Here is a 13,751-nt window from a genome sequence, read left to right as displayed (position 1 = left end):
CTTCTGCCCTGTCTGGGGCGCGGAATTGACGGGCGCGGCCCCCTTCGGCCACGTGTTGCACTGGCCGGGACCTTCGAAGCTGCAGAGTGGGGTCAGGAGTAGTCTCAACGGAAACTGTGAGGTGGCGGGCTTGGCACGCTTGCCACAAATCTGTTAAAGAAACCACCCACGCACAATCCATTACCACTTAGCATATTCGCACAACTTGAGCACGTGATTTACCTGGTTGGTTTTCCACACTCGCACACTTCCTAGCACTAGCACGCTTTTCTTGCAATAGCTTAGCACGATTTACTAGCCTCAATGGTTTGAACTTTGGCTATCTAAGGGAGATTTGAACTAAAATTAGTAATTTCAAAAAGGCTTCCATGTCACTATAATTCACCTGGACTAACACCTCACGACGCGAAACACAAGCTAAACTACTCCTGCCTCTTCCACAATGCAGATCGAAGTGAACGAGTCACAGCCAGAAACCCTCAGATAAAGCGCGAATATTTTCCACGATCTTCGCTACCGGATTTGACTTGACGAAGTCTCTAAATTCCCTTTACTCAGTCTAACAGTCTATTGTGTCCAAGAGAAATTAGATACTTCGTATTGCAACGATTTCACCAGCCGAGCGCATCAGAATATCGGAGAGAATTCTCATTAACGAATTCCCGGGGTCAACAAATCCTGAAAAGGTTTCCCACAGGTCGATGGCCACCAACCAACGCTGTGATGTGATCACATGCGCTTGCATTTGCGGTCACATGTTACAACTTTCTTTAGCACTCATCTAATCCATGTGAGACACTGCTTGAGTGCTTGAGCGCAGAGAGAAAAAGCTCGAATTCGCGGTGCAAGTGATGGTGGAACTTTAGGAGATTTCAAATTATTTTTAAAGAATTCATTTTACTTAAGCTAAATTTATATTTAAATATTTACAAAAATGCAACGCACTGAAAGTTCGTTACAATATGCAATACGAACAGCTTTAAGAGCATGGTTACTTGAGTATAATATTTTGTTATATGACTACATATGAGTTAAAATTCGCTATTTTCAATGTCCGCTCATCTATAGAAAGCTGCTTTAGTTCTTGGCTCTACTGAAATAAAAATGCTCGCAAGGACTTATTCAGGTGTGTGGAGCTAAGTGGGTCTATGGCATTGTAGACTTTAGCAATGTCAACTCGATCCAAGATTTGTGCAAGTATTCATGCTATGCTAAGCTGGAAGACAATATTTCAAAAAGGGTATTCTAAATTCTTTTGAAATTTGGTTGAAAAATCCCAATTTTATCTTAAAATTTTTTAATTTAATTTAATTAATTAATTATCCCATCATCCCCGCATCCTGTGTGTATTGTGGATTGGCATCTAAGCCGAAAAGAGAGATGAGTTTGTGAAATAGGAGTGTTCACGGTGCGGCTTCGGAGTCAGTTTGGCTTTCTATTCCGCAGAACCATTACCTGTTCTGTGGCTTAGTTGGTTAAAGCGCCGGTCTAGCGAATACGGAGTCGTGGGTTCGAATCCCACCAGAACGCGATTTTTTTTCACAAATTTCATCTCTCAATTTGCCAATTAGCAACATTTCGTGCCTTCTAATTACAAGTTTTTCCAGTATGTTTCAGACATACCAGCAAACCTGGTAAAATGCCAGAAAAATGGGCAATATGTATCATTGTCCTTATAGTCAGCTGGGAAGGGAAAAGAATGTTAGAATGTTGTTGCTACTAGAGACCGAGAGCGCGATGGTTGGAGTTTTATTCAAAGGTATAATTACGATAAATTTTATAATAGAAACAAACTCAGCTGTTGACTTATTCTCATGTTTTCAAATAAGGATAAATATACCAACGAAAGTTTTTAATTGACACATTTACCCCATATGTATATTTGTCATCTTTTATAGAAAATTCAGGATGAAAGCGAAAACGATTCCAACGCCCGTTTTTATTTGTTAAAGTTATTTAATTATTATCGTCATTGTCATCTAGAGGCTGTGGTGTATATATGTTAGAGCTTCTATCATTTTCTTCCATTTTGTCATCAATCCACTTTTTGAATTGTTGAATGTCAACAAATAGGTTCACCGTTCCAACATTATCACCACATACGGGGTTCTGTTGCACAAACTGATTCCAAACGAAAATACCCACTTGATAGAATTGATTCTCACGGCCCGGGATCGAACAGAACAATGGTGACCCGACATCAAAGGAGCAAATGTGATTGTTTAAATCTTCCCTTGCACACAGAAAGCTTGGGTTCAACTGGTAGTGGCCGCGTACTATTTTTCGAACTGCTGCCTCGCATTGGCCGTGCTTTATCCGCTGCATTTCTACTAATTTCATGCGTGATCGAACCGCAGGTTCACTACCGCCCCATCCAGTGACAAAACACATGCTTTGACTTAAGTCAATATCCGGCTCTGGCAAGCATATTCTGTTGATCCGTGGAGTAAAATCCACCTGGTCATCTAGAACCAGTAACGCGATACTTGATATTCTCGAATCAAGCTTGAATCCTGGATGCTTGATGATGTTTACCACCTTGCGAATCTGTTGGAAAATAAGAAGGAATAAAAATCACTAATGATAAATATTGGATGGTGTTCTTGCATTTATTTTACTAGTTACAACTTATCAGACTATTTGTGACATAGAGTAGAGACAAAAGTGATTTTAAGCATTTAACAGTGGATTAAAAAAAACGAATGTCAACCATGCAAATCTGGCAAGGACACCAGCTATGGTCAACTTATGGAAATAATCATTCGTCATTCATTCTAATTCTACACAGTGACGGTGGACAAATCTGCAAAACAGAGGACAGATGTGAGATATCGCCATCCGAAGCGATTGTGCACCATCACCTTGAACTGTGACCAGTCGAAGTGCACCGCCTGGATCCTCTAACATTGCTTGATTCTAGTCCAACTCTTGTTGGTTGATTTCGTGTCCGTCCATCCCTGCGTAGTGTGTGACTGAACAACCAACCTTTCGCTGTTAGAGATCCTGTTGTAAGGCCACGATGCACGAGTTATATACCGCTGCGCTGGCATCTGTAGACGAATACTTGAAGCCGAAGAGTATTTTTGGTGGAGATTATTCTAGAACCGCATTTAGAAATCCCAGGAGGACAAACTGGGATAAATATGTAGAATTGTTGAATACGCATTCATTTACAATGGGAGAAACTATTGATTCAACCCAAAAGTTAGAATCATTTCCTCAAAGGGTAAATGAAAGTATCATCAATTCATTTAACAGAAGTTGTCCCACCATGCAATCGTCTTCAACTAGAGACGTGCCATGGTGGAACTTTAAACTGGATCGCCTTAGAAAATTTTCTCGTAAAATGTTCAATAGAGCGAAACAAACGGGAGATTGGACTCAGTACAGAAAAGCCCTGACTACTGATTACAACAACGAAATACGAAAATCGAAAAGAAAATCTTGGATGCTGGACATGTGATAACATAAACAGCACTCCTGTAGTCGCAAGGCTACAGAAAACGCTTGCAAAAGATCATTCAAATGAATTGGGAAACCTGAAGCGCGACGATGAAGCTTTTACCAAAACTCCTCGTGAAACTTTGAATTAAATGATGAAAACCCATTTTCCAGGTTTGATTCCAAGTGTGGATTCCAATGATACTATATCTCAGGAAGGTGAAGGATGTCCTAGTATAAACTCTTCGGAGTCAACTTGTACAATAAACACCGCTTCAGATTTAGCTGATGAAATCTTCACGAAGGCCAGAGTGGAAAATGCAATTAGACCTTTTCAGCCAACAGCTGAGTTTGTTTAAATCTGCAGGAGTAGATGGAATATTTTCAGCACTGATTCAAAATGAAGAAGCGGTGTTGGTTCCATCACTAATTAAGATGTTCAAGGATAGTTTAAGATTGAATTCCCAAGTAACACAACATGCTCTATAAGAGTTTAAATTTCACTATTCATACATAACGTAGTGTATTTTTCTTGAATTATTTACTTTACAAGTGTTCAATTGTATAATCAAAACAGCGCAAAAAATGGCGGCTTATAAAACATCTTACATGTGATATAAGATGTATCTCAACACATTAATATCGCTAAAAAATATGATATAGGACATATCGTCCAACTCCCAAAAATGTTTTGATACATTTATCAGCAACTAGCTGTCCCGGCAAACTTTGTCTTGCCGTCTTGTGGTGGTTTGACAACTGTTGAGCTCAAAATATCACCGCACTCTAGATTGGTTTTGTTTCGATCTTGTTGATTTCCTTCCCAGTTTATGAAAAATCTGGTTTTTATCAATTTTCTTACTTTTCTAGTTGATTTTCGTAACTTTTTGTACATATAAACACAGCCACCACGAATACGAACCGAACCATGCAAGGGACATTCTGATTGGTTCATCCATTCGGATTTTTGTTGCCTCAAAGGGACTTTAAACTCATTTATATATATAAGTTATAGTTGCTTCCCACCAACCAAACACACCGAACATCGTAAACGACCAGAATAGTCAACACCATCAAGTAAGGAATCTGCAACGTCAGCAGGTGGAGCTAGAGAAGGAGCTGCAACGACTCCGCGCGCATTTCTACGAAGAACAGTCTACAGCACCGCAACCGGACACCACCACGAGGCACCACAACGCGATCCAATAGAGTGTGCATACTCAGCAAGTAGCTGGACAGGGCTCATAGGTAGTCAGGGACTCAGGATAGGTATAATAAATCAGTCTAGAGTCAGAGCTCTAAGTGTGAAGTTCAATTTTGTGTTTTTTTAAAAACCTCTATCCGCAGCCCCGTTTTATAACTGGCTTAGTGCGGTAGGATACAGTGGTGCAGTGATAATTAAGTGAGTGCGTTCGTGGAATCGTCGACGAGGGAATATCGACCGACGAGGAAACATCCCCAAAGGAATATTGGAGATTTGCAGCGAACTCCGGAATTGTCACCACCCACGGACCTGATTGCTGACTCCCATCATCACCCGCGCGACGGCTTATCGCGCAAAAATAAGGTTAGTAACTTAGTTAAGAGACAGTGAAAAGTGACCCCCACCAAACATAAGTGAAACGATAAAGAATTTTGAAATAAGGCGCAGTCGAGATAAAAAGATTATTCCAACCAAATATAAGTGAAACGATAAAGAATTTTGAAATAAAGCGCAGTCGAGATAAAAAGATATTCCAACCAAATATAAGTGAAACGATAAGGAATTTTGAAAAAAGGCGCAGTCGAGATTATAAGGTTATAATCGATAAAAATATCAAAAAGTGATTTGAAAACGGACAAGCTATTGATAAGTGCGTGAAAATTACGGTGAATGCAGAATTTTAGTAGTTAGTGAATACACATTTTCCCAGTAATCCCAAAATTTTAGTGAACCAAAGTCTCAATTATTCCATTTTATTTTTCTGAAAAGCGTGCGAAAATTACAGTGAACGCAGAATTTGAGTAATCAGTGAATACACATTTTCCCAGTAATCCCAAAATTTTAGTGAACCAAAATCTCAATTATTCCATTTTATTTTTCTGAAAAGCGTGCGAAAATTACAGTGAACGCAGAATTTTAGTAATCAGTGAATACGCATTTTTCCCAGTAATCCCAAAATATTAGTGAACCAAAATTTCAGTTAATCAAAAATTGAGATTTTGAAGAAAATTTAAGCGAACCAGGATCTCAGTTGATCTAAATTGAGATTTTGACGTAAAATTTTTGAAAGCCGACTTTTTAAGTGAAATCTAGTATACTGCATGTTCACCCGAACAATGTCGATGGAACTACAGCAATTGGTGGATGAGCTGATGGCAAAAATGGAGCAACAACGGCTCCAGATTTCTGCCCTTGAGGCCTCCAGAAACCAATCAAGTAGTCCGTCACAGCAAGCTACTGTGGCAGTTGAGAAAAGGTTCGATGGTTTCAGTATACCTGATCCCATCAAACTTATTCCGACTTTTTCAGGAGAACCGGCAATGTTATCCTCCTGGATCGACTCCGTCGACCAGAAAATAGCGTATTGCCAGGACACTATAAACGACCAAACCACTGTGGACAGAGTAATGCCACTCTGGACTGGTCTCATCCGAGACAAAATTGTCAAAGATGCAAATGATGTATTAGTCAGAAACCAAGTAAAAAACGATTGGAATGAAATAAAGCAGGCCTTAAAGGATGAGCTTGGAGATAAACGTGACTTAGCTACGCTAAGTACAAAAATAGCTCAGCTGAAACAAGGCAATCAGGATCTGACTTCATATTATCAGTCATGCAAGAAGTTAAAAGCGGACATAAATGCTAACCTTCTTGCAAACGACGATACCAGACCGTGTGTCAAGATCTTAATGGTTAACTACGAGGCAATGATAACTAACGCATTCATTGACGGCCTTCCCGACCATCTCTCGTCTTTAACACGAATTTATAGGCCCAAAAACCTGCAAGAGGCTTATGAAGGAGCCTTAGAACAGCATTTGGCCAATCAGCGGAGACGCGAAAAATTGTCAAAATTTCATGACTCAAACACTTCAAGAAATCTTAACAGTAATTCGAAAGGTTATCCCTTTGGACAAACCGGGCGTGGGTATAATGCTCCACAACCCCAAAACAGACCCCAAAATTCAAACCCCCATAATTCAAATTCATCCCAAAATAATCGCTTCATTCCCCAACAAAAGCATGCCAGTAACTTTATCCCACAACACAACAATCGCTTCAGTCCACAACCTGGCCGACTCCAAATTAAACCAGAGATAATGTCGCAACAAACTAGACAATATCACTCTAATTTAAATCACCATGAATCCGTTCAACCCCAGTGCGAACAACCAGATGTTACTGGTTACGACACCCAATGTTGTAACTGCGAACCAAGTTACGGTCAGATGACAAACGATGAACACCAAGCTAACATTCCGGTTGAAGAAAATTCGAATTCTGATTCACCTGTCAATGGTGAAAACCTAAATTTTCATCTGGGACTGGACATTCCCCAAGAGGAATGACCAACAACTTCCTTCCCTATATCGTGATACAATCACCCAAATTTGGAGAGATTAAATTGCTTATTGACACTGGTGCCAATAAAAACTACATCTCACCGAAATTGGTCCCATATAATTCCATTAGATTAGGTGCTCAACATAAAATTACTAACATAAGTGGAACCTTCTCTGTGGATAAATTCACATATTTTAATCCGTTCGTAAATTTCAATAAAAACCTCCCATCTCAAAAATTCTTCTTATTCGACTTCCACAATTTCTTTCAAGGACTGATAGGATACGAATCTTTAAAGTCATTGAGAGCTGTTATCGATACGGCTAAGGATACCTTGAGAATTGGATCGATAGAAGTCCCACTCCACAAAAAATTCCCTGAAACGATAAATATAAATGCAAACGAGACCAAGGCTATCTTCATGCCAACGTCCGTTTCGGACGGAGATTTCCTTTTCGGAAATGAGGTCAAACTGCTGAAAAACGTCCACATTTTGGCTGGACTCTACACCAGCAAGAATCATCGCGCTGAAATCCTCATTCACAACTTCAGTAATGAATCCCAAGAAGTCAGCCTTGGTGATGTTCTTAACGTGGAGCTTAATAATTTCGAAGTCACTTCCCCACAAAAGTCGGATTCTAACAAAACGGAGTCTTTAAACCAACATATTCGTATGGATCACTTAAATTCAGAGGAAAGGACAGAACTAACAAAGGTGCTTGGTAAATTTCAAGACGTGTTTCACCACGGAAATGAACCTTTAACCTTTACAAGTGCAATTCAACATGAGATCAATACAAGGGATGAACTTCCCGTATACACAAAGTCGTATAGATACCCCTTCTGTCACAAAGAAGAGGTACAACGACAAATTATGAAAATGCTCGAACAAGGAATCGTTCGACATTCAAGCAGTCCATGGTCTTCCCCAGTATGGGTAGTGCCAAAGAAGCTAGATGCTTCTGGACAAAGGAAATGGAGATTGGTTATAGATTATCGAAAGTTGAACGAAAAAACTTTAGATGATCGTTACCCGATCCCCAACATAACGGACATTCTAGATAAACTAGGAAAATGTCAGTATTTTTCAACATTGGATCTAGCTTCTGGCTTCCACCAGATAGAGCTAGCAAAAAAGGATATTCATAAGACAGCTTTTAGTGTCGAAGGAGGACACTACGAGTTTCTCAGAATGCCCTTTGGATTAAAGAACGCTCCCGCCACATTTCAAAGAGTGATGGATAACATCCTCCGAGAACATGTCGGTGTGATTTGCCTGGTGTACATGGATGATATCATCATCTATTCAACCAGCCTGCAGGAGCATTTGATAAATATATCCAAAGTAATGGAGACTCTTCGCAAACACAATCTGAAAATTCAGATTGATAAAAGCGAATTTCTCCAGAAGGAGGTAGCCTTCTTAGGACACATAGTTACTCCTGAAGGAGTAAAACCCAATCCGGATAAAATCAAAGTTATCCAAAATTGGCCTTTGCCAAAAAATGAAACCGAACTCAAAGGGTTCTTAGGAACCATGGGTTACTACCGAAAATTCATAAAGGATTTTGCTAAAATTGCAAAACCTTTAACCCAGCAACTACGTAAAGGCGAAAAGATCACTCATTCACCCGAGTTTGTATCAGCCTTCAATCGTTGCAAAAATATCCTGACCAGTAGCCATGTGCTTCAACGTCCGGATCTTTCGAAGCCATTTGTGCTCACCACAGATGCTTCTAACTACGCTTTAGGCGCGGTTTTGTCACAAGGGCCCATTGGGAAAGACAAACCTATAGCCTTCGCGTCACGTACGCTGACGAAAAGCGAAGAAAAGTACTCTACAATTGAGAAGGAACTTCTCGCTATCGATTGGGCGTGCAGATATTTCAGACCATATCTGTTTGGTCGGAAATTTACTTTATACACGGATCACAAGCCGCTGACTTACGCCTTGAATATGAAAACATCAAATGATAGGCTCATTCGGATGAAACTGCGACTTGAACAATTCGACTACGAAATTCAATATCGCCCCGGAAAACAAAACGTCGTCGCAGACGGTTTGTCTCGTCTTCACCATGAAATAAATATTAACCCGGCAATAAATGCTAACGAACAAGAATCATTATCATCATCCAGCGACGAAGATAAATCTGATGACAATAACGATAATGATGACAGTGATAGTGGGACCGTCCACTCCAGCTCATCTGATGCAAGTGACTTGATCAAAATGACCTTACGACCAATTAATGTCTTCAAAAATCAAGTTTTAATTACAGAAGGGCCAAGGAACGATGAATCGTACGAGGAAATTTTCCCCACTGTATTCAGACGAACCATCACCAGAGCAACATTTGGATTGGTGAACGCCATAAGTATCTTCCGAGACTACATGCATCCGACCCGAACGAGTTGTATCCTATGCCCAGAAAAATGGTTAAAATGGATACAATTAGCTTATAAAAACTATTTTTCCCGTAATAAATCCTTCAAAGTTGTACTCACCCAGTCTATTTTGCAGGATATTCTTACCGAAGAGGGACAAGACCAGATCATCGAGGAAACGCACGACCGCGCCCACCGCGGAATCGAAGATAATTACAAGGTGATCTCTGGAAAATACTTCTTCCCAAGGATGCGGAACAAGGTAACAAGTTTCGTTAACCTTTGTAATACTTGCCTTCAAAACAAATACGAGAGGAACCCATATAAAATTAAATTCGCATACACCCCAATCCCTGCTAAACCTCTCGATATCGTTCATATGGACATCTTCATATCCAGTCCAAATATCTTTCTATCCGCAGTGGATAAGCTATCTCGATTCGCGATGCTTATCCCTGTCAAGTCAAGGTCTATTCCGGACATTAAAAGGGGTCTCGTTAAATTACTCACGACATTTAGAACCCCAAAGATGATTGTGTGTGACAACGAAGTCGCTTTTAAGGCAATAGAAATACGAGGTCTCCTTCAGAGGCTTAATATAGAAATTTATCACACACCGTCAGATCACAGCGAAGTGAATGGTATCGTGGAACGATTCCATTCAACTTTAAGCGAGATCTTTAGGTGTATTAAACATAAGTTTCCCGATCTTTTGAACAAAGAAATATACAAAATAGCGACGGAACTGTACAACACAACCATACATTCGGCAACTCAACTAACGCCCTTTGAAGTATTTTTCGGATGCAAAGATGGCGACGAAAGACCACTTGATCTCCCAAAGATACTTGAAAATAGGGACGAACTCTTTGATGAAATTATTCAAGAATTAGAAGCGCGTCAGAAAAAACAAATTGATTCTCGTAATAAAACTAGGGAGGACGACCCAATTTTTGAACCAAATCAAGACATTTTTGTAAAAACTTCCGGCATTCCTAATAAAAGAAAAGCTAAATTCAGAAAACAGAAAGTTAGGGTCAACAGGAGGAAAACACTGATAGATTTCAGAGATATTAAACTACACAAAGGAAATTTAAAAAGGAAAAGGAAAGCTTGAAAGATAAAAGAATCTGTCCCCTCCAATCTTGAATTGCCTAATCGAAAAAAAAAAAACCCATAATCATACTAAATCCATACTAACACACTAACTTTAACTTTACAGCTAATATGTGCTTCGATCATTATATACAGTATAATTCCATACACATTGGCAGACTCATTTTTGAATGTTATAAACATAGGAAATAACCCAATTGTCGAAATCAAAATAACCAATTGTAAGATACAAACCGGAAACATAAAAATCATACACCCAGTGAAGCTAGATAGAATTGAGGAGAGCATGGAAATTATAACGAATTCATTCTATAACAAACTAACAAATACTAACAACCCCTTACACGAAGTGATCAAGTTCAGGATTAAGAAGCTATATGCAACTCTCTATGGATTGAAGCCACAGCAGGCACGTCGCCACCGACGATGGGATTCACTAGGCACCGCGTGGAAATGGATAGCTGGATCACCGGATGCGCAGGACTTACACATCATCAACTCTACCATGAACGAGCTTATTAACCAAAACAACCACCAATACAAGATAAACGACAACATCAACAACAGGATTACGCAGCTCACGATAACCGTTAACCAAATAGCTAACTCCCTCAACAGTAAAAACAAGGCAAACCTGGATGCCTTAGATGCAGTCACAACAATGTTAAACGTCGACGTCATCAACGAGCTATTGGACAACATTCAAGAAGCCATCACCCTCTCAAAGATCTCCATCAGTAACAACAAAATTCTATCTACGCGGGAAATTAACATCATCAAATCAACCCTTCAAGACCAAGGAGTACTCATCCACTTCCCAGACGAAGCACTTCAATTCGTTACCCCGAAGGTTGCTGTTAGAAACGGTGATTTACTGTACATCCTTAACGTTCCACAGCTGGAATCTACAACATCGACAATCACAAGGATCTACCCACTCATCGTGGATAATCAAATAATCAGATCATACCCAAGCCACATCATACGGCATGGTAACAAATTATTCACGACCAGAAACCCAGAAGATTTCGTCCAAAAATCAACATTCATCACAGAGTTTGAGGACGACTGTATCCAAGCCATCATATTTGGAAAACAGTCACGATGCAGTTCTATTTTCCAAAACGAAACCACCCAACAACTGGTAAACGAGAACACCCTATTAATCTCGAATGCCGTCAACCACACCTTGGAAACAAATTGCGGACCAGATACCAGAAGAATCACCGGAAATTTCATCATCAAATTCAACAACTGCACCGTCAACTTCAACGGCCAATCATTCCGAAGTTCGGAAACGTTCATCGACACCGAAGTAATCAACAATGCATTTCACAACAGTTTAATGGAATGGAGTCTTCATAAACCACACGACATAGCAGAAATCAGCAATACTGCAGTTAGTAACCGGCAAAAATTGGACCACGTATATCTGCAACAAGACAGTCTACATTTCAAACTTTGGACAACGTTCGGAGGAATTTCGATATCAACCATACTTGGATTTTGCGGTATTTGCATCATCATCAAAGTCATCGTGAAAAACATAACCAACGGACCGGGACGTTCCGTACTTGAGGAGGGTTCAGTTATAGTTGCTTCCCACCAACCAAACACACCGAACATCGTAAACGACCAGAATAGTCAACACCATCAAGTAAGGAATCTGCAACGTCAGCAGGTGGAGCTAGAGAAGGAGCTGCAACGACTCCGCGCGCATTTCTACGAAGAACAGTCTACAGCACCGCAACCGGACACCACCACGAGGCACCACAACGCGATCCAATAGAGTGTGCATACTCAGCAAGTAGCTGGACAGGGCTCATAGGTAGTCAGGGACTCAGGATAGGTATAATAAATCAGTCTAGAGTCAGAGCTCTAAGTGTGAAGTTCAATTTTGTGTTTTTTTAAAAACCTCTATCCGCAGCCCCGTTTTATAACTTATATATATAGATATCACTTGCAAAATACACATATAGAACAATTACATACACGAGTTCTTATAACACATTTTGGTAGTAATATAACTTGTAAAAAACATTTATACTACAAATCATTTGCACAGGTTCGAATTGAGCTATTCAAATGTTATATAACTAATAGAAAGCATTTATGCTGCAAAAATAAAGATGTCCAACAGTATATCTGGCATAAGAAATTGACAGAACACAGAAAAACAAAATAAATTTTGTTATAAACATATTTGGCTTGTTCAACCACATGAACATGGAATTTGGAAAATGTTATGGGGTCAATTATTTGTGAATTATTTGGAAAGCCAATTAAGTCACGGTTTATGCTCAATAATGGTAGCGCTATTTTACATGCAATTCAAAAATTATGATGAAACATTCGATTTTGCTCATCCAGATTTCAAGCGCTCTAGGTTCAATTAGAAATACCAACCATGACCATTAAAAATAAGCCATCCAAATTGTGCTGTTCTATCAGTTTATTGACTCCACATGTAGATTCAATATGGCTGATTTTCTATCATACTTACAGTGCCGTACAAAGCATGTAAACAACTATGCAAATCTTAATAATAATGGTTTTTCAGCCTAAAATGTACCACTGTTTTGGGCACACGTGGAGATAAGAGTAATGTAAAATTTATAAATAGTTTTGTTTGAAGAATTTATAATGATTTAAAGGTAAAAACATGTGCAATTGATTTCCATATTTTTATTTGTGCATGTATATTTTTGACAGGTACTGTCATTTGGATGGTTTGCTATGGAAGAGACGCTATATATGAAGATCTTGCGTTAAAAATACGTTTATAATACATAATCAAAACAATCATACAACAAACATTTTATTAAGCTATAATTATGTTTTGCGGTCAAAATTTAAACTCCGAAATAACTACACTACAACTAAGTTTCAGCATACCTAGTTGAATCTGTCAAAATGTAAACGTAAACATTGCATTGTAATTGTTCCCTTCACTCTGCTGTTGGTGCAGATTCTGATTCGTTTTTGTTCAATATTTTTTTTTTCTGTATTAACGAGATTTTTAACCCTAGGCTAGTTCATCTCGGGACCCACGCTTTACTTCCCTTCCGAAGGAAGAACCCACATTTTATGAGTATGTCGGGAGTGGGATTCGATCCCAGGTCCTCGGCGTGATAGTCTTGTGTTCTAACCACCACACCAGGTCCGCCCCACATATTTTTGTTCAATATCTGACCACTAGTTTTTGGAAAATTTGAGATTTAGATTATTCGCAATCTGATTTGGAATAACATCAGCTGCT

The 13,751-nt window shown here is 39.3% G+C and overlaps 2 protein-coding genes across 4 annotated transcripts in view; one reads left to right on the top strand and one right to left on the bottom strand.

Moving 5' to 3' along the window:
- Positions 1–1,911: 1,911 nt before the first annotated feature.
- The window catches only part of LOC115257485 (inactive CLIP domain-containing serine protease A30), a 29,187-nt gene continuing 17,347 nt past the window's right edge, over positions 1,912–13,751 (bottom strand). Inside the window, exon 3 of the mRNA XM_029857114.2 lies at positions 1,912–2,547. Within this exon, the coding sequence (XP_029712974.2) occupies positions 1,957–2,547 (591 nt within the window). The 3' untranslated portion in view covers positions 1,912–1,956. The remainder of the gene's footprint in view (positions 2,548–13,751) is intronic.
- Positions 4,453–12,387, top strand: LOC115267558 (uncharacterized). Of its 3 annotated transcripts, XM_062860744.1 has the most exons (4): positions 4,453–4,710; positions 4,789–5,008; positions 9,513–9,638; positions 10,599–12,387. In XM_062860744.1, exons 3-4 carry the CDS (start codon positions 9,627–9,629, stop codon positions 12,279–12,281), a joined length of 1,695 nt encoding a protein of 564 aa, XP_062716728.1. In that variant the 5' UTR covers positions 4,453–4,710; positions 4,789–5,008; positions 9,513–9,626; the 3' UTR covers positions 12,282–12,387. The 3 variants fall into 3 exon arrangements, with proteins under 3 accessions (XP_062716728.1, XP_062716727.1, XP_029730499.2); XM_062860743.1 differs by having other exon boundaries at positions 4,453–5,008; XM_029874639.2 differs by lacking the exons at positions 4,453–4,710; positions 4,789–5,008 and having other exon boundaries at positions 5,041–9,638.

The sequence above is a fragment of the Aedes albopictus genome, chromosome 3 (genome assembly GCF_035046485.1).
Source record: "Aedes albopictus strain Foshan chromosome 3, AalbF5, whole genome shotgun sequence".
Lineage (NCBI taxonomy): Eukaryota > Metazoa > Arthropoda > Insecta > Diptera > Culicidae > Aedes > Aedes albopictus.
This window is presented reverse-complemented; position numbering and strand designations above follow the sequence as displayed.

What these genes read in the sequence shown, in the direction of transcription:
- LOC115267558 (XM_029874639.2), top strand. Translation starts at nt 6,990, where the DNA reads ATGACCAACAACTTCCTTCCCTATATCGTGATACAATCACCCAAATTT. An exon ending in TCCCAAGGATGCGGAACAAG is followed by an intron (nt 9,639 to 10,598) that starts GTAACAAGTTTC and finishes TTAACTTTACAG; the next exon opens with CTAATATGTGCTTCGATCAT.